This window comes from Capra hircus, chromosome 29 (genome assembly GCF_001704415.2).
Source record: "Capra hircus breed San Clemente chromosome 29, ASM170441v1, whole genome shotgun sequence".
Classification (NCBI taxonomy): domain Eukaryota; kingdom Metazoa; phylum Chordata; class Mammalia; order Artiodactyla; family Bovidae; genus Capra; species Capra hircus.
The window spans coordinates 23837853-23862544 of record NC_030836.1 but is presented as its reverse complement, the minus strand read 5'-3'; the positions used below and the strand labels follow the sequence as shown (position 1 = coordinate 23862544).

The 24692-nt window shown below is 37.4% G+C and overlaps 1 protein-coding gene across 1 annotated transcript in view; it reads left to right on the top strand.

Moving 5' to 3' along the window:
• PRMT3 (protein arginine methyltransferase 3) overlaps positions 1-24692 on the top strand; it is a 135797-nt gene that overhangs the window by 85961 nt on the left and 25144 nt on the right. Inside the window, exon 13 of the mRNA XM_018043427.1 lies at positions 867-953. Within this exon, the coding sequence (XP_017898916.1) occupies positions 867-953 (87 nt within the window). The remainder of the gene's footprint in view (positions 1-866; positions 954-24692) is intronic.

The window sequence follows — 24692 nt, the reverse complement described above, 5'->3', positions numbered from 1 at the left end:
TTTTGTTTGTTTAGGTAAATGTTGCCTGTTCTGTATTCCCCAATTCTGTTATAAATAAAAGGCAACCACAATGTAGCTTCTTTAAAATTTTCTCACTGTTTAAAATAGAATAATGCCTCAAGTAGTCGTGTGAATTGTGTTCGCTGTGTTATAACCTATTCATGGTCAGCCAAATGCCAATGAGAGCCTTCACAGCACAGCATCCTTTGGTCACACTGCTGTACCCAAGTCCATCTCCTGTCCATAGTGAAATGGAGAAGACTTTGAACTAGGACAGAACGGGAAAATAAGAATATTTGGCGATTTTTTTTTTTCCCCTGAAGTGAATCTTCATAGTTGATTTTGTTCATTGGTTGGAATTGTTATGGTTGTTCTTAATATCTAACAAACTTCAAATGCACTTACAAAAATGAATTCTAAAACACCTTGTTCTTTTAAATAGCATGTGTTTTCAAGTTGGCATTTCCTACAATGAAGATTGACTTACCACACATAATTTATTGCGAATGTGTACCAGTGGTGGTTTACAAAATGATTTTAGTTGGAACACAGGAAAACACTTTTTATTTGAGAGTATTTTAATCTATCTTAGAAAAAACTTTAGCACAACAGAGCCATAATTTGTATATATTATTCATATAACCAGTCTAAGTAAAAAATACTGATTTGATTTAAAGTAGATGTAATTAAATATTAGTGCTAGTAGCCCTTAAGTTTAGAAATAATCCCCAAAGTAGAGTGTGGGTGATTAAAGTTTGCAAAGCATTGGTTTATAGTAATTTTTTTGCATAAAAAGAAAAAATTTATGTGTTTCTGATTTTGTTTTTACTATTTTTCCTTCCCTCTACTGTTTTTTTAATGGGTAGCATATAGATTGTCATACGACATCTGTTTCAGATTTGGAATTTTCTTCAGATTTTACCCTAAAAATCACAGAGACATCATTGTGCACGGTAAGCTGTTTCATTCTACTTTCACAAATCTCTCTAGTAGTGTGGTTGATTGGCAGGCTAATGAATTAATTACCAGGTTTGTGATAAATGAAAAAGACTATTGCCTTTGACAGTCTATCGAATCTGTCTGTTGAATAGATCTGTTTTAATAAGTCAGTAGATGTCAGAAAGTTGAGAAGAGAAAGTATTAGGAAACCATGTTTACATAGTGATATTTCTTTATAAACTCTTCACTGTTACTTATCATATAATTAATGGAGAGCACTCAACTTTATCTTCATAGATAAAAGTGAAATGTCCTGCTCTTCTCACTGACTCTTAACACTCAATTTAGATGGAGATAAGATGATTATTTGGTATAATATTTTATATTCCTGTGAGAAAAATAATGAAGAAACTGATGGCGTACCTGTCTTGAAAGATTCAGCCTGCTCTAATAGAAATAAGTAGGTGCTTTAGAAAAGTTAGACAAATCTAGATTCACATTTGGTTCTGCCACTCCATAGTTTCTTTGTTCAGCTTACCTAGGTAATAAGTACTGCAGACTAATTAACTGCTTTAAGAAAAATGGTTATTCTTTCTGTGTTGAAGACTAGTTATATAGATTAGTGAGATATAATATGTGAAAACACCTACAATGTAGCCAGAAATGTTATTACTAAAATATATTAATTTTTCTTAAATAATTTCTAAATGTGTATTAACACTAAGTTTACAGTATATACCTTTACCAGGAGACAGAATGTTAACAAAATGTAGACCTTTCCTTACCAGTGTATAAATTTACATAGGTATTATAGGTACATTTTTGTCATTTTAAAATTTAATTACATGGTTTAAAAAATACTAATTATATCTTCAAAATGAAAATTTTTATTGAAAACTATCATCAGAAACTGTGAAACAGATTATGGTCATGTAAACTTTGACTCTTCAACCTGATTCTTTTAAATAATTTGTTCAGATCAACGTACAAAAGATTATGTGATTTCTTTAAGAGTTTTTTCAGTTCATTTTGAGCCAATAATTATTTTATATCCAAAAATGTTTTAGCTATTTTTTGATGTTATGAGAAAGTCTTTTTTTTTATCGAAGTTGGTTTTATAGTTTAAAAAAATATCTAACTCCCAGACTTATTATTGTTAAGCACCCGTTATATTCATGTATTTAATTGGTGAAAAGCAAAATTTCATTTTTCCCATTTGTTTATCCCATACTTTGTAATTCTGCTTTTTATTAATAAAAACTGAAGTTATTTTGGTCAGTTGAAATTACAGACTCCAGCCTTTAACTCCTAGACTTTGTGTTTTGATATTCATAATCCTTGAGTGTTAAAAATGACCTCGTTTTTTAAAAAATTATTTTATTGAAGTGTGGTTGATCTACAAATGTGTTAATTTCTGCTGTACAGCACAGTGATTCAGTTATACATATATACACATTCTTTTTCATATTCTTTTTCTTTTTGGTTTATTATACGATGTTGAATATAGTTCCCTGTGGTATACGGTAGGACTGTGCTTTTTATCCATTCTGTATATAATACTTTGCATCTGCTAATCCCAACCACCCACTCCATCCCTCCCCACTACACCAAACCACAGTCTGTTCTCTGTATCCACGGGTCTGTTCCTGTTTTGTAGGTAATTTCATTTGTGTCATATTTTAGATTCCACATATAATTGATGTCATATGATATTTGTCCTCTGACTTATTTCAGTTAGTATGACAATCTCTAGGTCCATCCTTGTTGCTGCAAATGGCATTATCTCATTCTTTTTCTGTGGCTAAGGAGTATTCCGTTGTGTATATCTGTACCTCATCTTTTTTATCCATTCATCTGTCGACATTTAGGTTGCTTTCATGTTTTGGTTACTATGAATAGTGCTATTATGAACATCGGGGTATGTGTATCTTTTTGAGTTATAATTTTTCTAGATAAGTGCCTAGGAGTGGGATTGCTGAATCATATGGTAGCTCTATTTTTAGTTTTTTTAGCAACCTCCGTATGGCTTTCCATAGTAGCTATGCCAATGTACATTGCCCCCAACAATGTAGGAGGATTCCCTTTTCTCCACACCCTCTCCAGCATTTGTTATTTTTAGATTTTTAATGGTGACCATTCTGACTGGTGTGAGCCGGTACCTTGTAGTTTTGATTTGAAAAGTGAAAGTTAGTCATTCAGTCACGTCCGACTCTTTGTGACCGCATGGACTGTAGCCCACCAGGCTCCTCTGTCCATGGAATTCTCCAGGCAAGAATTCTGGAGTGGGTTGCCATTTCCTTCTCCAGGGGATCTTCCCAAGCCAGGGATCAAACCCAGGGCACCCACATTGCAGGCAGACTCTTTACCGACTGAGATTTGATTTACATTCCTCTAATAATTAGTGATCTTGAGCATCTTTTCATGTGCCTGTCAGCCATCTGTATGTCTTCTTTGGAGAAATTTAGGTCCTTATTTAAGTCGTTTATTTAGGTCTTCTGCCCATTTTTTGATTGAGTTGGTTTTTTTGTTACTGAGTTGCATGAGCTGTTTGAATATTAGTCCCTTGGTGGTGGTGGTGGTGGTTGTCATCTTTGCAAATATTTTCTCCCAGTCTGTAGGGTTTTTTTTCTTTTGCTTATGGTTTCGTTTGCTGTGCAAAAGCTCATGTTTGATTAGGTCCCATTTGTTTATTTTTCCTTTTACTTCCATTGTCTTGGGAGACTGCCCTAAGAAAACAGTGGTACAATTTATGTGAGAGAATATCTTGCCTATGTTCCCTTCTAGTTTTATGGGGTCATGTCTTATGTTTAAATCTTTGAGCCGTTTTGAGTTTGTTTTTGAGTATGGTATGAGGATATGTTCTGATTTCATTGATTTACATATGACTGTCCAACTTTGCCTACACTGCTTGCTGAAGAGACTGTCTAAAAGAGACCTCTTGATTAATGGCCATTGATCTATAAAGTAATTCTTAGAAGTTACTTGTTGTATTACCACTACTATTAAATAATATTATTTCAAATCTACTTGCAATGACCTCCGCACAAATCAAAGTAGAGCAAATATGAAACTGGTGAAGACCTCAAAACTGTGTTTGTTTTTAGTTGTGCATATTTTTGAACTTTATTAGATGAGTTTATTGAGTTTCATTGAAATGTTTTTTATTTTCTGAGTATTGGTCAAGGTTCTTAGTTTCAGACAACAGAATCCAGATAAGCTTGTTTAAGCAGGAATAATTTACTAAAGAAAATAAGAGGATTTCCAGACACAAAGGCAGAGCTAAAGGATAGGCTACATTTTGAACTTCCAGAAACAACTTATAGAACCACACCACCTTAGAACTGGCCTGCTATAAAAGCTGTCTTCCCCGCTACAGGCCTTATAAGCCCCAGTACCCCTGGCCCACTCAGGTAGCCACCACTGACAGCCCCAGATGAATAACCACTTCACTACCATTCTGTTCCTGTCCTCCACCCCCAACCCGACCCATGCTGTCCAATTCCTCTTTACAAGTCTTCATTCAACACCTCCGCATAGCTGAATGCAGATTATGTCGTACCTTAGTTACAGAAAGTCTTGGAAAATACTTTTAGCCACAGAAGTGTTAGGCTGGAGAAAGTATCATAACACATAAGCTGGGTTCCCTTGCTATCTGAAAGTAGAGTGTTCTGTGCAACTTTTTGTAAGCTGAAATGGTGTAAAGCGAAGAACGTTACCTTTGAACACATCTTGCTAAAGATACATAAGCGAAATTGATACAAAGTGTAGATGCAATCCATAACTCTTGTGGCTTGATGCTGAGATGCCTAGTGTGAATCCTGGGAAAGGAGTGTGGCACTCTCCAAAACAAACACTGAATGCTGCTTTTGCTTTTCACCTTCTTTTGTAAAAGCAAAAATCCTCTTCAAATTTGTTTCGGTTAGGGAAAACATAATAATGTAGGTCTTTTGTAAAAGGGACATGGTGTAAAGTGAACTTTTGAAAAGCAGGAGATACCTATATAGAATTATTTCTGTTGTTATTTGGAATAGAGTACAAGAAAGAAGCTTTATGTTAAAAGAAATTGTATTTATCCTTTGATGATCTTAGTTTTATTTTGTATACTTACAGAGTAAAATAGAATGAAAAAAGGGAAAAAAACTGGTAGTCTGTTTAATCCAAAGATTGTAATGAAAATATTTATGTTGAAAAATAATGTATCAAATAGGTGCTGCTGCATTTGTCCTTGTACATTTGGAGTTCCATATCTATGAAGAACCATTTAGAATTACATTTTTATTCCCAGCTTGCCTGAATGATTTTAATGTAAAAGTCTGGATTGAGACTGGCCCGGAGTTTGAGAGAAAGTGGCAGGAGATTGGAAGGGATGCGTATGTGTGATCACACTGCTAAGTAACATAGTTCTGTAACTCACCTTGAGAGGAATGTATAGTCTCAAATCATATTTATTGGCTGCCTGCCAGGTATTAAAGATGAAAATTTTAGTACTCAACATTTATGTTAACTCTTCTGATACTATGTGGTCAAATAGTCAATATAAATTATCTTTGATGATGATACTATCTAGCAGGCATTGAACATTTGTATGTTAGGCAATGTGATAATCACTTTAAAAGCATTATTTCGTTTAGTTTGCATAATGATTAGTTGACATGGATACTAATATTCCCATGTTATGGGTGAAGAAAAAGATAAATTACTGTAATATCTTGAGAAATACACTTACTCTTTCCTAACCCAAAGAAACTTTCATAGTGGGATCATACAAACTATTAAAGGAACATTGAGAAACATTATGAATGAGTTCTTCCAGGTGTGAAAGACAGGAGGTTGCATGTTCTCTATTTGAAACAGGTTTGAAAATCTTATTCCTAGCCAGTAATCTAGCAGTTGTTGAGAGGGAGAGGGAAGAGAATGTGTATGATCAGTGTGCTCTTCGTCAGGGGTAGGACTGACTGGCTCATAGGATACAATAAGCCCCATAGCCCATCCTCTTTGCAGCAAAGAAAAAGTATATCTTAGAAAAATCTTCTCTTTACTCTGTCAGAGTAAGCTTATAGTTGTTTGATTAATCATGTACATTTTGTAAAACCTTCCTTTCCTTCCAAGTATGTTACTCTGACATGAACCTGACTTGAGTGAGATTTTGTGGCCTAATGCTTGTATTGCATTTTCATTGTTTGTGAATCTCAACCATCCACCCATATCTACTCCAGTTATCTTTTGCTCTTTTGTTGTCATCGTTTAGTCACTCACTTGTATCCGACTTTTGCCACCAGGCTTCCCTGTCCTTCACCATCTCCCAGAGCTTGTTCAAACTCATGTCCATTGCATCAGTGATGCCATCCAGCCTTCTCGTCCTCTGTCATCCCCTTCTCCTCCTGCCTTCAATCTTTCCCAGCATCAGGGTCTTTTCCAATGAGTCGGCTCTTCACATCAGGTGGCCAAAGTACTGGGGCTTCAGCTTCAGCATCAGTCCTTCCAAAGAACACCCAGGACTGATCTCCTGGGTGTTTGATCTCCTTGCAGTCCAAGGGACTCTCAAGAGCCTTCTCCAACAGCACAGTTTGAAAGCATCAATTGTTCAGTGCTTATCCTTCTTTAGGCCCAACTCTCATATCCGTATTAGACTATTGCATAAACCATAACTTTGATTATCTGGACCCCTGTCATCAAAGTGACATCTCTGCTTTTTAATATGCTGTCTAGGTTTGTCATAGCTGTTCTTCCAGGGAGTAACTGTCTTTAAATTTCATGGCTGCAGTTACAGTCTGCAGTAATTTTAGAGCCCAAGGAAATAAAGTCTGTCACTGTTTCCATTGTTTCCGCATCTATTTGCTATGAGGAGATGGGACTAGATGCCATAATCTTAGTTTTTTGAATGTTGTTTTAAGCCAGCTATTTCACTCTCCTTTTCACCTTCATCAAGAGGCTCTTTTGTTCCTCTTTGCTTTCTGCCATAAGGGTGGTATCATCTGCATATCTGAGGTTATTGATATTTCTCTGGCAATCTTGATTCCAGCTTGTGCTTTATCCAGCCTGGCATTTGGCATTTGCTCTTAGATGGAGTGCCAACTCCTTACCCTCTTCACTTAACAAGTGTCTGGAGCTACTCTGCAAGCCTAGTCTTCAAGGCTACTTTTTAGATTATTTGCCTGGTTACTTGGGAATAATCCATTAACAAAGGTATTAAGAGGATGAGTGTCTAATTGGAATTTAGTTATTCAGTTACATAATCAGAAAAATTAATTAAAATATGGGAAATAAAAAGCAATGCCTGGTAAAGAGATGGAGAAAGTTACCCTGGGGAGGAAGAGGTATGGCTTTCTTAGACTGAAGAGAACAGTACCCAGTTTTGTATTGCCAAATACAAACCTTCAGATACATTAAACTCTTTATTTCTTGTGCTTGAAACCTGAATGCATAGCTAAAAAATAAGATAGAGAATTTCTCTGAGTGGTTAAGCCCATTTTAAATATATGCATAACCATTTATTTATTAGTGAGATTCTCAATTTGTGGCCTAATTAATACATTGGAGGAAATTGCATTTTTCAAACTAGCAAGATGCTTAGAACACCCTCTTTGCATTTAATTTCGATTGCGTGTGTGCTGTAAACTGATAGTGCTTTTAGGTGGCTTTCTCAAGTTTGTTAGAGCCTTTAATGGAAAATATCTTTGCAGTCTCCTCCACCAACATACACACAGACACATATCCACACCACAAAAGAAATTTGATAGCATTTCTGATTTTGCATTACCATTTTAACATTTACCATTTAACATTTTGCATTACCAGAATTTATGTTTTGGGGAATATAGCATGGTACAGTATTTGTATGTAAATGTTTTGAGCCTTCAGTTCAGTTGCTCAGTCGTGTCCGACTCTTTGCGACCCCATGGACTGCAGCACAAGACTATATGGACCCTTGTCATCAAAGTGATGTCTCTGCTTTTTAATATGCTGTCTAGGTTGGTCATAACTTTCCTTTCAAGGAGCAAGTGTCTTTTAATATCCTGGCTGCAGTCACCATCTGCAGTGCTTTTGGAGCCCCAAAATATAAAGTCTGTCACTGTTTCCACTGTTTCCCCATCTATTTCCTGTGAAGTGACGAGACCAGATGCCATTATCTTAATTTTCTGAATGTTGAGTTTTAAGCCAACTTTTTCACTCTCATCTTTCACTTTCATCAAGAGACTCTTTAGTTCTTCTTCACTTTCTGCCATAAGGGTGGTGTCATCTGCATATCTGAGGTTATTGATATTTCTCCCAGCAATCTTGATTCCAGCTTGTGCTTCATCCAGCCCAGTGTTTGTCATGATGTACTCTGCATAGAAGTGAAATAAGCAGGGTGACGGTAGACATCCTTGATATACTCCTTTTCCTATTTGGAACCAGTCTGTTGTTCCATGTCTAGTTCTAACTGGTGCTTCTTGACCTGCATACAGATTTCTCAGGAGGCAGGTCAGGTGGTCTGGTATTCCCATCTCTCTAAGTATTTTCCAGTTTGTTGTGGTCCACACAGTGACTTTGGCGCAGTCAGTAAAGCAGAAATAGATGTTTTTCTGGAACTCTCTTGCTTTTTCCATGATCCAGCAGATGTTGGCAATTTGATCTCTGGTTCCTCTGCCTTTTCTAAAACAAGCTTGAACGTCTGGAAATTCACGGTCCACATACTGTTGAAGCCTGGCTTGGAGGATTTTGAGTATTACTATGCTAGTGTTGTGGAGAAGGCAATGGCAGTTCAGTCCAGTACTCTTGCCTGGAAAATCCCATGGATGGAGGAGCCCAGTAGGCTGCAGTCCATGGGGTCACAGAGAATCGGACACATTTGAGCGACTTCACTTTCACTTTTCACTTTCATGCACTGGAGAAGGAAATGGCAACCCACTCCAGTGTTCTTGCTTGGAGAATCCCAGGGACGGGGGAGCCTGGTGGTCTGCCATCTATGTAGTCGTACAGTCGGACACGACTGAAGCAACTTTGCAGCAGCAGCATGCTAGTGTGGGAGATGAGTGCAGTTTTGCGGTATTTTGAATTCTTTGGCATTGCCTTTCTTTGGGACTAGACTGAAAACTGACCTTTTCCAATCCTGTGGCTGCTGCTGAGTTTTCCAAATTTGCTGGCATATTGAGTGCAGCACTTTCACAACATCATCTTTTAGGATTTGAATTAGCTGAACTGGAATCCCATCACCTCCACTAGCTTTGTTCGTAGTGATGCTTCCAAAGGCCCACTTGACTTCATATTCCAAGATGTCTGCCTCTATGTTGGTGATCACACCATCATGATTATCTGGGTTGTGAAGCTCTTTTTTGTACAGTTCTTCTGTGTATCCTTGCCACCTCTTCTTAATATCTTCTGCTTCTGTTAGGGCCATACCATTTCTGTCCTTGATTGAGCCCATCTTTGCATGAAATGTTGTCTTGGAATCTCGAATTTTCTTAAAGAGATCTCTAGACTTTCCCATTCTATTGCTTTCCTCTATTTCTTTGCATTGATTGCTGAAGGAGGCTTTCTTATCTCTCCTTGCTATTCTTTGGAACTCTGCATTCAGATGAGTATTCAGATGGATATTTTCTCCTTTGCTTTTTGCTTCTCTTCTTTTCACAGCTATTTGTAAGGCCTCCTCAGACAGCCTTTTTGCATTTCTTTTCCTTGAGGATGGTCTTGATCCCTTGCCTCCTGTACAACGTCAGGAACCTCCATCCATAGATCTTCAGGCCCTCTATCAGATCTAATCCCTTGAATCTATTTGTCACTTCCACTGTGTAATCATAAAGGGTTTGATTTAGGTCTTGGTTGTCTGTAATGACTGAAGGATAATTTTCCAGTGAATGCTGGTGACACATACACAGCAGTTTCCTGAGCATTTTTTACTGAATCATAAGGTATTATCCACAGTTAAGGTCAAATCACTTTTAGTCTTATGATGAGGTATGCAGCTTTAGTTAGCAGCTGACTTCCGAGCTATCATATCAGCCTGTCTAACCTTGCAGTAAGTGAACATTATTTTCATGGAAAGTTCATAGGTGTTCAGAAGCAAATGATTTAAGGCTATATCATTTAGAACCAGTGTGTTTTATCTTGTGAGTTTAGGTTTATTTTTTAATGCCATTTATATAATTGTGTTAATTCTCTTACTCTGTATTCTAGCAGCATTTATATTGATATCTTTCTGAATAAGCTCCATAAAGATACAGAAAAGCATCCTTTTTCCTAATCCTATACATTAAATGACCTCTTATAGTTCCCTTCATATAAAAATGAGTTGTTTATACCTTAAAAATGAAAATAATTAAGCTGGTTTTATCAGATTACATGCTCAATAATGTCTTTGACATGTAAAGATTTTTTATTTAATACATCATCTCTTAAAGCAATGATTTTTATACCTTAATTTTAGCATTATGTTTTCTTTTATTCTACCTCTATAAAAGCATGGACTAATAATGTTCAGTTTGTATAAACTTTCCTTAATATGTCTTTAAACCTCATTTAAAGAAGAATATTTTTCCAGCAATTTTTTTTTACTGCACTTGTTAAACATAAAACAGTGGATTAAATTTAAAAAATCAGACTTTTTAAATATTTGGATTTAGTAACCTTTATTTTGGATTTAATGATCTCTTACAATAAAGTATTTTGAATTTTATCAAAGTGCGTGAGTTCAGTGGCATTTGAGAGCTTTTTGGTTTTTAATGTAACTTTAAAAATCTTGATAACAATATAAAATTTTGTAGTATGAATAGTGAAGATAGGAATATAGAGGGATGAATAGTGTGGTCTGAGTTTGGGGGCTCAGAAGTGAGGTATTTTTCTGATGGAAAAATTATAGTTGGTGATCAGATTTTATAGCCAAGATTTCATGACAAAGAAAGATAAAAATCATTGCCCTCTCAAAAAAAAAAAAAAAAAAAAGATTTGTATTTTAAACAAGAAAGCCTATCCTATTTCCAAGGATGTAAAGACTGACAGAAAAGCTGAGGTATGATAGCCATGTAATAACTTGACTTTGGGATAATTTTTGTTCACCTAATTTTTAATTTGCTAGTCTTTTCTTTATCTGTATTCTTTCTATTGCTAAGGTCACCAATAAATATTTTCATTTTAAATATCATCTTTTTTAGTGCTATCATTCTTATTTTGATTTTTTTGAGTTATATTTCATCTTTCTAACCACTTTGGTTAATCTTTTTATCTCAATTGCTTAACATATATATAATAATTCTTTTAAGATCTATTTACTGATTCTATGAGCTGCCTGTGATTCTGCTTCTATTGCTGTTTCTTTTGACTGTGGGTCAGATTTTCCTATTTCTTCTCATTTTTCATAACTTTGTATTTTATGCTAGTCATTGTGTTGCATTGGCCAAAAAGTTTGTTCCGGTTTTTAAAATAAGATCACATAGAAAAATCTGAACTAACTTTTTGACCAGCCCAAGTTAAAAGATAGTACAGACTTATCTAATATTTTCACCTACAAAGATCTCCACTTACCTCTGTCTGGTAGCTACTCTGAGGGCCTGATCCCTTTTATCTAATCTGAAGTTGAGCTTGATTGGATCTAGATTCCACTGCAGTTAATTTACTTGGTCTTATTAGACCTCTCCCTCATTCCAACTTCATGGAAAGATCATCAAAATAGAGCTGACTTTAGGAAGGAAAACAAAATCAAGATATTTCTAAGGTTTAGGAGATCTGATTTTTGAAGGGTCTCTCATTTCAGAGCAAGGGATTAGAGGGGTGAGGAAAGGTTCTGATCTGGGTTTGGCATGGTTCATGATGCCAGTCAAAAATTGTCAGTTGCCTTCTGCCTCTGCAAGGTCACTAGCCATTGCAGTCGCTGACCTTCAGCACTCTATAAAAGAGTTCAGAGTGGAATGATGCCCTCTGTGCTCTGGGAAAAACAGAGGCGTACAGATAGATATTTTGGTACGATTTTATGAGACCAGTTTCTTGGCATCCCTCTTATCTAGAAAAGCACTGAAATCATTGAAGGAGACATCTGTCCCTCATGGCTAGCAACAGCTTTCTCGTGACTAGCAGCAACCCTCTGCCCAAATGTGTCCTTGACTGCACGTGTCCCCCTTCACTAAAATGACATGTGTACTAACCCTCCCCACCCCATTTCTTCAAAGCAGTTCCTCAGAGCTGTCTTAAGATGCTGTCTCCTGGGCTTTAGTCCTCATTTTGCCCCAAATAAGATAACTCACAATTCTCACATTGTGCTTTTTTTTTTGATTGACCATAGACATACTAATGGTTGGGTTTCAGCTTGAGTTTTGAAGAGTTAACAGTGTAGTTGAGCCTTCTGTTTGAGAAGAGGATATTTTACTCTCAGGGTTAGTTGGAAACAGGGTTATTGTTCATATACATGGATTTTCTTGAGGTACCTGAAACAAACTGCCTCATCTTCCTGGACAAGAGTTCGTGGAATAACAAGAGAGCTGAATAGCAAGACCAGGCTAATGGTGCCGGTGAACCGTGTGGTTGCAGATGATTTTGGCTTTGAGATCTAAACACCACAAGAAAACCTCTCTCTTCCTACTTTCTAGTATAAGCACCAGCTTCATCAACTTTCTTAGCTTGCAGAGAGGACTAGCCAAGCCTTTGAGAATTTTCCAGAATCCAGTGCACCATACTACCCCAGACTTGGCCGTTAAAAGTTGGTTGGTTTTTCCTTGTCCCAGCAAGGTTCCTGTGCCGTGACATTTTTGCTTCTTTGCCCCTGCATTGAATAGATGCTCGCAGGTGAAAGCAACTGTTTCCTTGACTAGGAAGTGCTAATCCCTCTTCAGTTCAGTTCAGTCGCTCAGTCGTATCCGACTCTTTGTGACCCCATGAATCACAGCATGCCGGCTTCCCTGTCCATCACCAACTCCTGGAGTTCACTCAAACCCATGTCCATCGAGGCACTGATGCCATCCAGCCATCTCATCCTCTGTCGTCCCCTTTTCCTCCTGCCCCCAATCCCTCCCAGCATCAGAGTCTTTTCCAATGAGTCAGCTCTTCAGATGAGGTGGCCAAAGTATTGGAGTTTCAGCTTCAGCATCATTCCTTCCAAAGAACACCCAGGGCTGATCTCCTTTAGAATGGACTGGTTGGATCTCCTTGTAGTCCAGGGGACTCTCAAGGGTCTTCTCCAACCCCACAGTTCAAAAGCATCAGTTCTTCGGTGCTCAGCTTTCTTCACAGTCCAACTTTGACATCCATACATGACCACTGGAAAAACCATAGCCTTGACTAGATGGACCTTTGTTGGCAAAGTAGTATCTCTGCTTTTCAATATGTTATCTAGGTTGGTCATAACTTTCCTTCCAAAGATTAAGTGTCTTTTAATTTCATGGCTTGTATCCAAAGCTCTTTGATGGTTGAAAAATATAGTTGTTCCATTTACTCAGTGTTTTGTTGTAGTAGCTATATGAGAATGAGAAGAGGGTCTTTTGCACACTAGAAAGAAAAGTCCCTGAAAGCTTTGTTTTAAACACCCTGAGTTTTTAAAGATAAATCTTTAAAAATCTGGAAGGTAGGTCTGGGTCTGCTTATTTAACTTTGTAAGTTAGGAAGAGTAAATGAAAATTTTTTTTTAAAGTTAAGGTATTTAGGATTTTAAGTTAGGAAAAGTAGAATTTTATGAAAATAAAAGTTAACTGAAACTGAATTATGTGTTACCTCTCAGTTCTTTTTTTTTTTTCTATTTTAAAGAAGTATGATATACTTGATAAACAGTAGAAACATATTTAAGCGGCACTGATACTTAGAACAGGTCTTAAGTTACAGTTTTTTAAGGCTAATACAGATCTTATTAAAAGAAACTTTAAAACGTTTGCCATTCAAACTTTCATGGTTCTCAAGAAGTACTCATGGTACTCCTTGTTTTCATTTTATGTTTTAATTAAGCTTTAAATTTTTCTAATGGCTTAAGAAGAAACATCAAAATGAGCCCATTTCTTTGCAATTGTATTCTTTAAGTCTTCTTTTAAAGCTTTTGAAAAATTCCTGACAGTTGAAGCCTACTAATTTTAAACTCATTCCTTGGTATTGAATCAGTTCTTAGTACTTTTGGGTGTAAATTGACCTAATTTTGACCCAGCAGAGCTAATCAGCTAAAGAAACTAATTATTAAAACACATCTGCACTGCTTCAAAATAGTAAGATTTGTCTTTAACTTGCATCATAGATTTTAATGGGACATCTGCTATATATCTTAACAGGCTTCATTAAATAAGTTTTATGTCTTAGAGGGAGAGCATTTCTAATTATGAGATTCCACCTCTACAGTCAGTTTTAGGTTTCTACTTTAATGAATGACCATACAATCTAGAGCCTTTTCCTGAACTTCCTGCTCTTTCTGTGAACCTTTGGAGTTAGGCTTAGATGTTGTTGAATCTCTATATTTCTATGAACTGGTTTTTGAGTAGTAGGATGTGTTAAGGGCTACTGGGCATTGGGAATATAGTAATAAGCCAGAACAAGCAGCTCTTTTCTTCATGAGGCATCAGTGGGGGAGATAGATGTTAAAGTTCACTTTGTGGATATTAGATAATACCAAGGAATTATTGAGAATTTAGTTACGTGTGATAAAGGTATTGTAGTTATATAAGGAAATGTTCACATTTTTTAGAGATGTGCACAGGTAAGGGAGAAATAACGTGTCGGGCATTTATTTGCTTCAAGATAGTTGAGCCAAAAAGGTGAAGCAGAGGGAGGATATATGAAGCAAATGTGCTAAGTATTGGTCACTGTTGTATATAGGTGATAGGTGCTCAGAGGCAAAGGTGCTATCCTATGCTGTTTCTGCAAAACTCAGCTCTCTGCTATAGCTACCAAGGCTAAACACATGCTTGCACCGTGCTTCACGTTTTCACACTTAGAGATGTGTTCATATGTTCACCAAAAAGACCTGTACAAGAGTTCTATTGCAGCATTGTTTCTGGATACCTAGACTAGGAGTAAGCGAGACATTCATCAGTAGTAGAATGGATAAATGGTGCAGTATATTTATGAAGTAATATACATCAGTGGGGAGAAAAATGTGATCTTGACTGTACACTATGATATGGATGAATTTCATGAATAGAACATTCATGAAAAAGAAGGGGAGAAAGCCAAATACACAAAAGCTTTTGTCTTTAAATTTTCATAAAAAGCTAGATTAATATAGTGATAAACATCAGAATAATGGTTACATTTTGTGGGAGGACTTAATGATTCAGTTCAGTTCAATCACTCAGTCATGTCCGACTCTTTGTGACCCCATGGACTGCGGCATACCAGGCTTCCCTGTCCATCACCAACTCCTGTAGCTTGCTCAGACTCATGTCTGTCAAGTTGGTGATGCCATCCAACCATCCAATCCCCTGTCATCCTCTTCTCCTCCTGCCATCAAGCTTTCCCAGCAGCAGGGTCTTTTCCAATGAGTCCGTTCTTTGCATGAGGTGGCCAAAGTGTTGGAGCTTCAGCTTCAGCATCAGTCCTTCCAATGAATATTCATGATTGATTTCCTTTAGGATTGACTCCTTTGATCTCCTTGCAGTCCAAGGGACTCCCAAGAGTTTTCTCCAATGCCACAATTCAAAAGCATCAGTTCTTCAGGGCTCAGCTTTCTTTATGGTACAGCTCTCACATATGTACATGACTACTGGAAAAACCATAGCTTTGACTAGATGGACCTTTGTTGGCAAAGTAATATCTCTGCTTTTAATAGGCTTTCTCTGTTTGGCATAGCTTTTCTTCCATGGAACGAGTATTTTTTAATTTCATGGCTGCAGTCACTGTCTGCAGTGATTTTGGAGTCCAAGAAAATAAAGTATTTCACTGTTTCCATTCTTTCCCCATCTATTTGCCATGAAGTGATGGGACTGGATGCCATGATACTGTTTTTTGAATGTTGAGTTTTAAGCCAGCTTTTTCACTCTTCTTCTTTCACCTTCATCAAAAAGCTCTTTAGTTCCTGTTCACTTTCTGCCGTAAGGGTGGTGTCATCTGCATATCTGAGCTTATTGATATTTTCCCCGGCAATCTTGATTCCAGCTTGTGCTTCTTCCAGCCCAGCATTTCTCATGATGTACTCTGCATATAAGTTAAATAAGCAGGGTGACAGTAAACAGCGTTGACATACTCCTTTCCCAATTTGGAACTAGTTCATTGTTCCATGTCTAGTTCTAACTGTTGCTTCTTGACCTGCATACAGATTTCTCAGGAGGCAGGTCAGGTGGTCTGGTATTCCCAACTCTTTAAGACTTTTCCAGAGTTTGTTGTGATCCACACAAAGTCTTTGGCATAGTCAATAAAGCAGAAGTAGATATTTTTCTGGAATTCTCTTATTTTTTCTATGATCCAGATGTTTGCAATTTGTTCTTTAGTTCCTCTGCCTTTTCTAAGTCCAACTTGAACATCTGGCAGTTTTTGGTTCATGTACTGCTGAAGCCTGGCTTGGAGGATTTTGAGCATTACTCTGCTAGCATGTGAGATGAGTGCAAGTGTGTGGTAGTTTGAACATTCTTTGGCATTGCCTTTCTTTGGGATTGGACTGAAAACTGACCTTTACCAGTACTGTGGCCACTGCTGAGTTTTCCAAATTTGCTGGCATAGTGAGTATAGCCCTTTAACAGCAGCATCTCCTAGGATTTGAAATAGCTTAATCATTGGAAGGGGAATAATAGAGGCCCTGCATCTTGATCTGAGTAACAGTTGAGTGTCTTTAGTTCACTGGGCTCTATCAGTGATTTCCTCACTTTTAGATGTGTGTTGTATATTTTATTCTTGTATTCTAAAATAAATGATTCTTACATTGAGCTAAAAGAAACATCTCTAGTTTTGCATGTATATATTTCGGTTAAAAAGTTTATAAAGAACAAACCACAAAAGGGCCCCCTTTGGTCAGAAACTTGGTGAGCGAAAGGAGCTCAGAGAAGCCCAGTGTGGCTGGAAGACGTAGACTACTTTTGAAGAAAAGTGGTAAGCTGTCCAGGTCATTTAGCACCTGTGCTGTTTACGCTTTTCCTTAAATCAGTGGGAAATAATGGAGGTTTTTGTTAAAGAGAATGATGTGACCTGAAGGGCACATTGAAAAGATCATGGATGGAATATGAAGAACAATTAGGAGACTAGAGGGTATATGTGGATGTGAGAGTTGGACTATAAAGAAAACTGAGCACCAAAGAGTTGATGCTTTTGAACTGTCTTGTTGGAGAAGACTCTTGAGAGTCCCTTGGACTGCAAGGAGTTCAAACCAGTCCATCCTAAAGGAAATCAGTCCTGAATATTCATTGGAATGACTGATGCTGTAGCTGAAGCTCCAATACTTTGGCCACCTGATGTAAAGAACGGACTCATTGGAAAAGACCCTGCTGCTGGGAAAGATTGACGGCAGGAGGAGAAGGGGATGACAGGATGGGATGGTTGGATGGCATCACTGACGAGATGGACATGAGTTTGCGTAAGCTCTCAGAGTTGGTGATGGACAGAGAAGCCTGGCATGCTGCAGTCCCTGGGGCTGCAAAGAGGTGGACATGACTGAGTGACTGAACTGAACTGATGGGTCCGCTGTCACAGTACCTCAAACAAGAAATAGACTTACATAAAGATAGCTTTAGTGGAGATGGAGAAAAGCGGATGTGTTTGAGAGCTACCTAGAAAGTAAAATGTCCAGACTTGAGGATGGAATACATAGGAGGGGATGAAGGAAGGAAGTCACAATGGTGACTCTATGGTTTCTCTCTTTTACTGTTTGAAGAATTATGATACTGTTTTGTGAGACAAAGAAACCTGGAAGAAGAACAGGTTTAGAGGTAAGGATAAGAAGCTCATTTATTGGTGTGTTGAATTTGAAATGCCTCTGAGATATCCAAGTGGTGATTTCCAGTTGAAAATTAGGACACTCTTCCATGGTCGGTTCTATCAAGTCAGACTTGTGACATATTCCACCCAGATATGATATATGATAGTGGAAGCAATAGCAATCATAAAATTACACCAATTGTTCTTGAACTAGGATGCATTTTCTAACCTGTGGTACTTCTCAAGGTTAATAGGCTCTAGAAGTGTTTTTTTTTTTTCCTCTTTTTTCATTTTAATAATCAAATCCAGTGGAGTAGCATCATGTGCAAATAGAACTTAATCCAAATTAACTATTCCATGGGGTCGCAGAGAGTCAGACACGACTGAGCGAATTCACTCACTCACTCACTCCATGGTTGGTTCTGTCAAGTCAGACTTGCGACATATTCCATCCAGATATGATATGTGATAGTGGAAGCAAAAGCAATAAAAAACATCACACAAATTGCTCTTGAACTGGATGCATTTTCTAACCTGTGGTACTTCTCAAGGTTAATAGGCTGTAGAAGCTTTTTTTTTTTTTTCTGTTTTTTCTTTTTAATAATCAAATCCAATGGAGTAGCATCATGTCAAATAGAACTTAATCCAAATTAACTATTCAAATAGAAGAAAAAGAGTCCATGAGAGAAATAATGGTCTAATTAGTGCAGATGATACTACCCTCCATTTTACTTAATGAATATGTGCCCTAGAATGAGCCTGAGGTGGGAAATACATATGTTCTTTCTTCAGTTATGTTCAGTTTGCAAGTTTATCAGTAGTATGAATATCTTGCTGGATTGCACGTAATTCTTGTCTCTCAAGGTATTTGCAGTAGTCACCGTCATGCTCAGAGGACACATTCTAAGATACGCCTAAAATCAAGGATCATACCATACTTTTTATATACACTGTGTTTTTTCTTATATATACATACCTGTGGTAAACTTTAATTTATAACTAGACATAATAAGGGAATGTTCAAACTATCTGCATCATACTCTTGCACTTCAGGGCTATTACTAAGTACAGTAAGGTTTACTCAACAATCTGATAACTGAGTTGTCTATTAAAGTGATTAATGAGTAGGTAGTGTAAACAGCAGTGATACTGTGGACAGAAGGATGATTGTCAGCCTGAGCAAAATGGAGCAAGAAAGCGTGAAGTTTTGTCACACTACTCAGAAGGTCTTGAAATTTAAAACTTACTGTTGCTTTCTGGAAATTTTCATTCAGTACTTTCTTGGGTAGCAGATAACCAAAGAAAGAAAAATTTCAGGGAAGTGGGGAGTACTGTATTTTTAATACAGCATGACACCCTGAAAGCCATCTACTTCATCTGGATTCCAGCCAAAGAAATGCTGATTTTTGCCATTGCCAGGAGAACTGGTTGTCTTGAACATACTGAAGAATGGTTTATATTTCACTTTCCAGTGCAAAACCTTAAGGGATTTTCCTGAGTGATTTTGATTATCTTAAGATTTTTCCTTATGTGACCTACCCAATATATAATATATGACTCTACTGTAATAGGATGCTTTGTCTCTTATTTGAAGGGATCCTAGTTAGTTCTCATTTTTTAATATTTGATTAAAATCCAGGTGTACCCTGTGCATTGTCTACAAAATTTTGGACATTTCCACTTAATCCTCTCTTAGTTTTCAATCTTCCCAGCCACAGAAGGAAACTGGACCCCTGAGGGTTTTAACCTTTTCAAATCTAGATTTCTTAAACCCATTCTCTATGTTTAGTTGCCTTCTTACCTACTTCCATTCTCTGTCCTTGGGAACATATCATTAATAAAAACAATTTTAAAAAAGTTATCTTTCACACTTCATATTAACTTTGAATCCCTTCAAATAAGAGACAAAGCATCCTATTAAAGTCTTTTCACGTTCATTGAGTAGAACAGTGGAAGGGATCATCTGCAATATTAAACCATTATTTAACCTACGCAGACAGAGTACAGAGTACAGAAGTCCACAAAATGAGGAACCTTGAAATTAAGTAAAGGATTCTAACATCAATTCTGAAATACAATTAGAGTGGAACGTTAAAATCTTAAGCTACATTACAATCACAATTTAATTCTAGATAGGTATAGGGTCATGCTTGAAGTCATATAAATAAATTTATTTATTCTCAGAATAAATTTATGAGAGAAATAATCACACTCAAGCAGGACTAAAATATTGTCTTCAGCACAGCAATAAGCATAAAAATGAAATAATCAGTATTAGTGAACTCTTGATTAGAGATGTCAGGGGAGTTCTCCCCAGACTTATCTCAGAGGCTGCCAATTAGCATTGTTATGTTGTGATAATAAATGAGTTTGACCAGGTATTTTCCTCTCTGATTGAGGCAGTTATCCCTGGAGTAATGACCTCTAAGTAATTTTCTCAGTTCAAATTCCCTTTGACTTATGTTCTGGCAGAAACCATCATTAATATTGGCATCCAGGTCTTCAAAAAATCCTAAAACATCCAATGTTTCCAGACATATATATATATATATATATGTATTTCCTTATATATATATATATATATATAAATGTATTTCCTTATAAATATATATATATTTATAAGGAAAGATCAGTTCTTGTGGAAAGATGAGTCAAGAATTGGAAAAATAAATTTTTGTTCTATATACCAGATGGCTCAGAACTTAATATTTACCTTATATGCAGATGACACCAGCTTTATGGCAGAAAGTGAAGAGGAGCTAAAAAGCCTCTTGATGAAAGTGAAAGAGGAGAGTGAAAAAGTTGGCTTAAAGCTCAACATTCAGAAAACGAAGATCATGGCATCCGGTCCCATCACTTCATGGGAAATAGATGGGGAAACAGTGGAAACAGTGTCAGACTTTATTTTTTTGGGCTCCAAAATCACTGCAGATGGTGATTGCAGCCATGAAATTAAAAGGCACTTACTCCTTGGAAGAAAAGTTATGACTGACCTAGATAGTATATTCAAAAGCAGAGACATTACTTTGCCGACCAAGGTCCGTCTAGTCAAGGCTATGGTTTTTCCCGTGGTCATGTATGGATGTGAGAGTTGGACTGTGAAGAAGGCTGAGCGTCAAAGAATTGATGCTTTTGAACTGTGGTGTTGGAGAAGACTCTTGAGAGTCCCTTGGACTGCAAGAAGATCCAACCAGTCCATTCTGAAGGAGATCAACCCTGGGATTTCTTTGGAAGGAATGATGCTAAAGCTGAAACTCCAGTACTTTGGCCACCTGATGCGAAGAGTTGACTCATTGGAAAAGACTCTGATGCTGGGAGGGATTGGGGGCAGGAGGAGAAGGGGACGACCGAGGATGAGATGGCTGGATGGTATCACGGACTCGATGGACGTGAGTCTGAGTGAACTCCGGGAGATGGTGATAGACAGGGAGGCCTGGTGTGCTGTGATTCATGGGGTCGCAAAGAGTCAGACCCAACTGAGCGACTGAACTGAACTGAACTAAAGTCAGTCTTTCTCTTTTCTAGAAGACTAGATAGAAGAGGACCAGTCTTAAAATAGAGTTTTCTAAAAAATAATGTAAATCAAAGAGGAAAGTTTAGACGATGGTAACATAGTGCCACAGTTAAAAACTTCAAACTTTAAATCCAGTGGGCCATGTTTACCAGTATGATTTTTTTTTTTTCCAGCATGACTTTAGAAGAGGCATTTAACTTCACCTGACCTTGACATTTTTTATGTGAAAAGAGGAGATTATAATACCAATAATTACCTCCTGGGTGTCATTTTGAGGGTGAAATGAGGCGATGCATAAAAGCATTTACCACTATGTCTGGCACATAGAAATGCTCATAAAATGATCTGATTAATATTTCCATTCACTTCCCTATCTTTTTAAAGAAGGGTTTGTTTATTTATTTTTAGCTTCTTCATTTGTTTATGGGGAGTGTGATTTCATAGGTTGAACTTACTTACTCCATCAGGATTAAATAAGTGTCACTGGTTTGTCTATCGTGTGTGCTAAGTTGCTCCAGTTATGTCCGACTCTTTGCAACCCATTGGACTGTTGCCCACCAGGCTCCTCTGTCTGTGGAATTCTCCAGGCAAGAATACTGGCATGGGTTGCCAGGCCCTCCTCCCAGGCCCTTCCCCACCCAGGCATCGAATCCACATCTCATTATGTCTCCTGCATTGCAAGTGGGTTCTTTACCACTGGTGCCACTTGGGAAGCCCTGATTTGTCTGTCAGTACCAATTTCTTTACAGCCAAAGATATGCAGTAAACTTTGTAAGCTGTTCATATCCCTGAATACCTAATGTATTAGAGAAATGAGTCATTCTTTCAAAATGCCATATTTATGCAAACCAGGTGCTTCTCAAAGCAAAATCACTCTTTAATGCCTGCTGTTTTTCAGAGTCACAGTTTTCCCCTCTAGATCACTAAGACAGTGACATAACTATTACAGCAGACCCCTTCCTTTAACAGGTGCTAAGTCCTGGCTGTCCCTGAAGACTGTACATAGCCTTAAATCTGATTTCTTTTTTCTCTTCTTCTCATCCTTTTATTCAGCATCCAACCCCATGAATATGGGATGGGCTAGTCTCACTTAGTATTCAAAGATCACAATAAAAAAAAAACTGAATGTCTACTAACTAGATTTTTAGTTCTCACCTCAGATGTTGGATGCTTTTTCGAAGGGCTCAGATGGAAAGGTAATAGCCATCTTTTTAGTTCACATTTCAAGAGAGAAAAAACAGCCCTGTTCATTCTTGGAAATTAAAGTATATCACATCTTCTACCTGCCCCGCCTTTTTCTTTCCTGTCTGTCAGGATTTCTTTCAGTATTCCATCTCTTAGTTTATACTTCTGAAGGTTTATAAAAACAAGAAATATCTTGTAGAGCTTGATCTCCTAGCCACAAAAATGAGTTTTAATAGTTTTCGATTTTAAACCTCTGTAGCAGTCAGAAAACTAATTCTTTTTTGTTCTGCATTGATTTTTTAAATTCAGTTTATCTGCTGTTTTGTTCTTAAACTTTTAAATTTAATGTTTTCTTACCATTGATAGTATTTTCTGCCATTTGAAGAATAAGTAATGGGCCATATAGTTCTTATATCTTTTATGGAATATTGGAAAGCAACATGAAAGGTGGAATAATAATGAAATAGTAACCATTGCCATTGAGCTGTGAGAAACTGATGACGTGAGGAAGCAAGAGATAGAAAGCTCAAGAAGCAGTGGCTGCAAGAGTTCTTAAATGGCAAGCAAGCAAGCACACACACACCTTTTCACGATGACTTTTTATTCAGGCATGTATTGGATTCTAGTGCTGTATTAGGCATCGTGAGGGCAAAAGAAAATATAGTCTCTGACGCCAGAGACCTTCACTTAGTAGGAGAGGTCAGCATATAAACAGATAATTGTACTATGGTGCTCTGTAATAGAATTTTAATGATACAGGCATATGTAAAAGGTACCCTTGACCTGGCAAACTCTTACTCACTCATATTTAAGGTTTTACCTTAGGCATGACTTTCTTCCAAAAAGCCTTCACAATACAGTTTGCACTAAATTAGTGGGGAGTGATTATTTGTTAGTACAGACATCAAGAAATATTCCTCTAGAGCAGTTGACATCAAATTCCAATTTTGAATAAAAAGTAGGAAATGATAAGAGAAGTAAAGCATCATAGTTTCCTTTTCCTGAAGGTTGATAGGAGTCGAGCGTATTATATCATTTCGTTCTTTAATTGTTCTCTCAGTTAACAAATCTTTATTAATTTCCTGTGGTCCCTGAACATCCCAGGCTATTTCATGCCCTTGTAACTGCACGGCTGTTTTCACTAAATGTTTAGATTGAACACCTGGTCATTGTGCCTAGGCAGTGAATATAGGGAGGTTAGCACAGATGCAGAGATTGCCCTAAAGGGCCTATTGGGATTTTCAGTCGAACAGAAAGCATTATGAATATAATGAATATTGTTACAGGAAACGCAGGAACATTTAATGAGTGTGTTATAATCTCTGCGGAATTAGGGAAGGCTGCTCAGGGAAAGTAACATTTAAACTGAGACACAAGTGAGAAGGAGCTAGTTTAGAGGATAACGGACCTTAGATAGGAAAAAAACAAAAACAGTCCAGTGATGAATCTGCCTCCTGTAACAGCAGACTATGTAAAATGGAGTAACCCTTTTACTGAGACCAACTTCAAAAGCTGAAAAAAAACTAAATACTGTCTGTTTGAAAATAACAGAAAGATAAATCAATGAAGCATTACCAAGCCAAGACTCAGAAGGAAATCCTAAGAAACAAGACTGGCATTTGGGACTGCTTTTGCCCTGTAGGCATTTACCACTTCAGAGGAAGCAGCTAACAGACTTGTATAACCCTTTTGATAGCCTCACATGGGCAGAAATACAAAAATGGAGCCATTTAAAAGTTCCCCAGTGCTTTGCCTTGGAATCCAGAAAGATTGCACCCAAGAATAGAGAATAACAGAAGTAAATGAGTCCTTGGAAGGGCTTCAGGCCCACTTCATATCATCTGCGTGGCCCAAAAAATTCTCAAACCCCATTATTAGATTAAGATGACCTTGGTTTTTGCCAGCACCCTCATGTTCCTTGCAGGAAAAAAGATTCTTTCCAGAAGGGCATTTTTATACATCTGGAATGATTTCTCTAGTTTTTCATATATAATGGTCAGAACATAATCAAAAGTAATCAGTTACACAAGAACACAAGACAGCATAATCAGGAGCCAGGTAACACAGGCAATAAAAATAGAGCTCCAGGGACTTCCCTGGTGGTCCAGTGGCCGAGAGTCTGCACTCCCGATGAGGGATCCAGGGTTTGATCCCTGTTCAGGGCGCTAGGATTCCGCATGCTGCAACTAGCAGTCACACCACAACAAAGATCCTACAGGCCACAACTGAGGCTGTGCAGCCAAATCAGTACACATGTTTTTTTAAATAC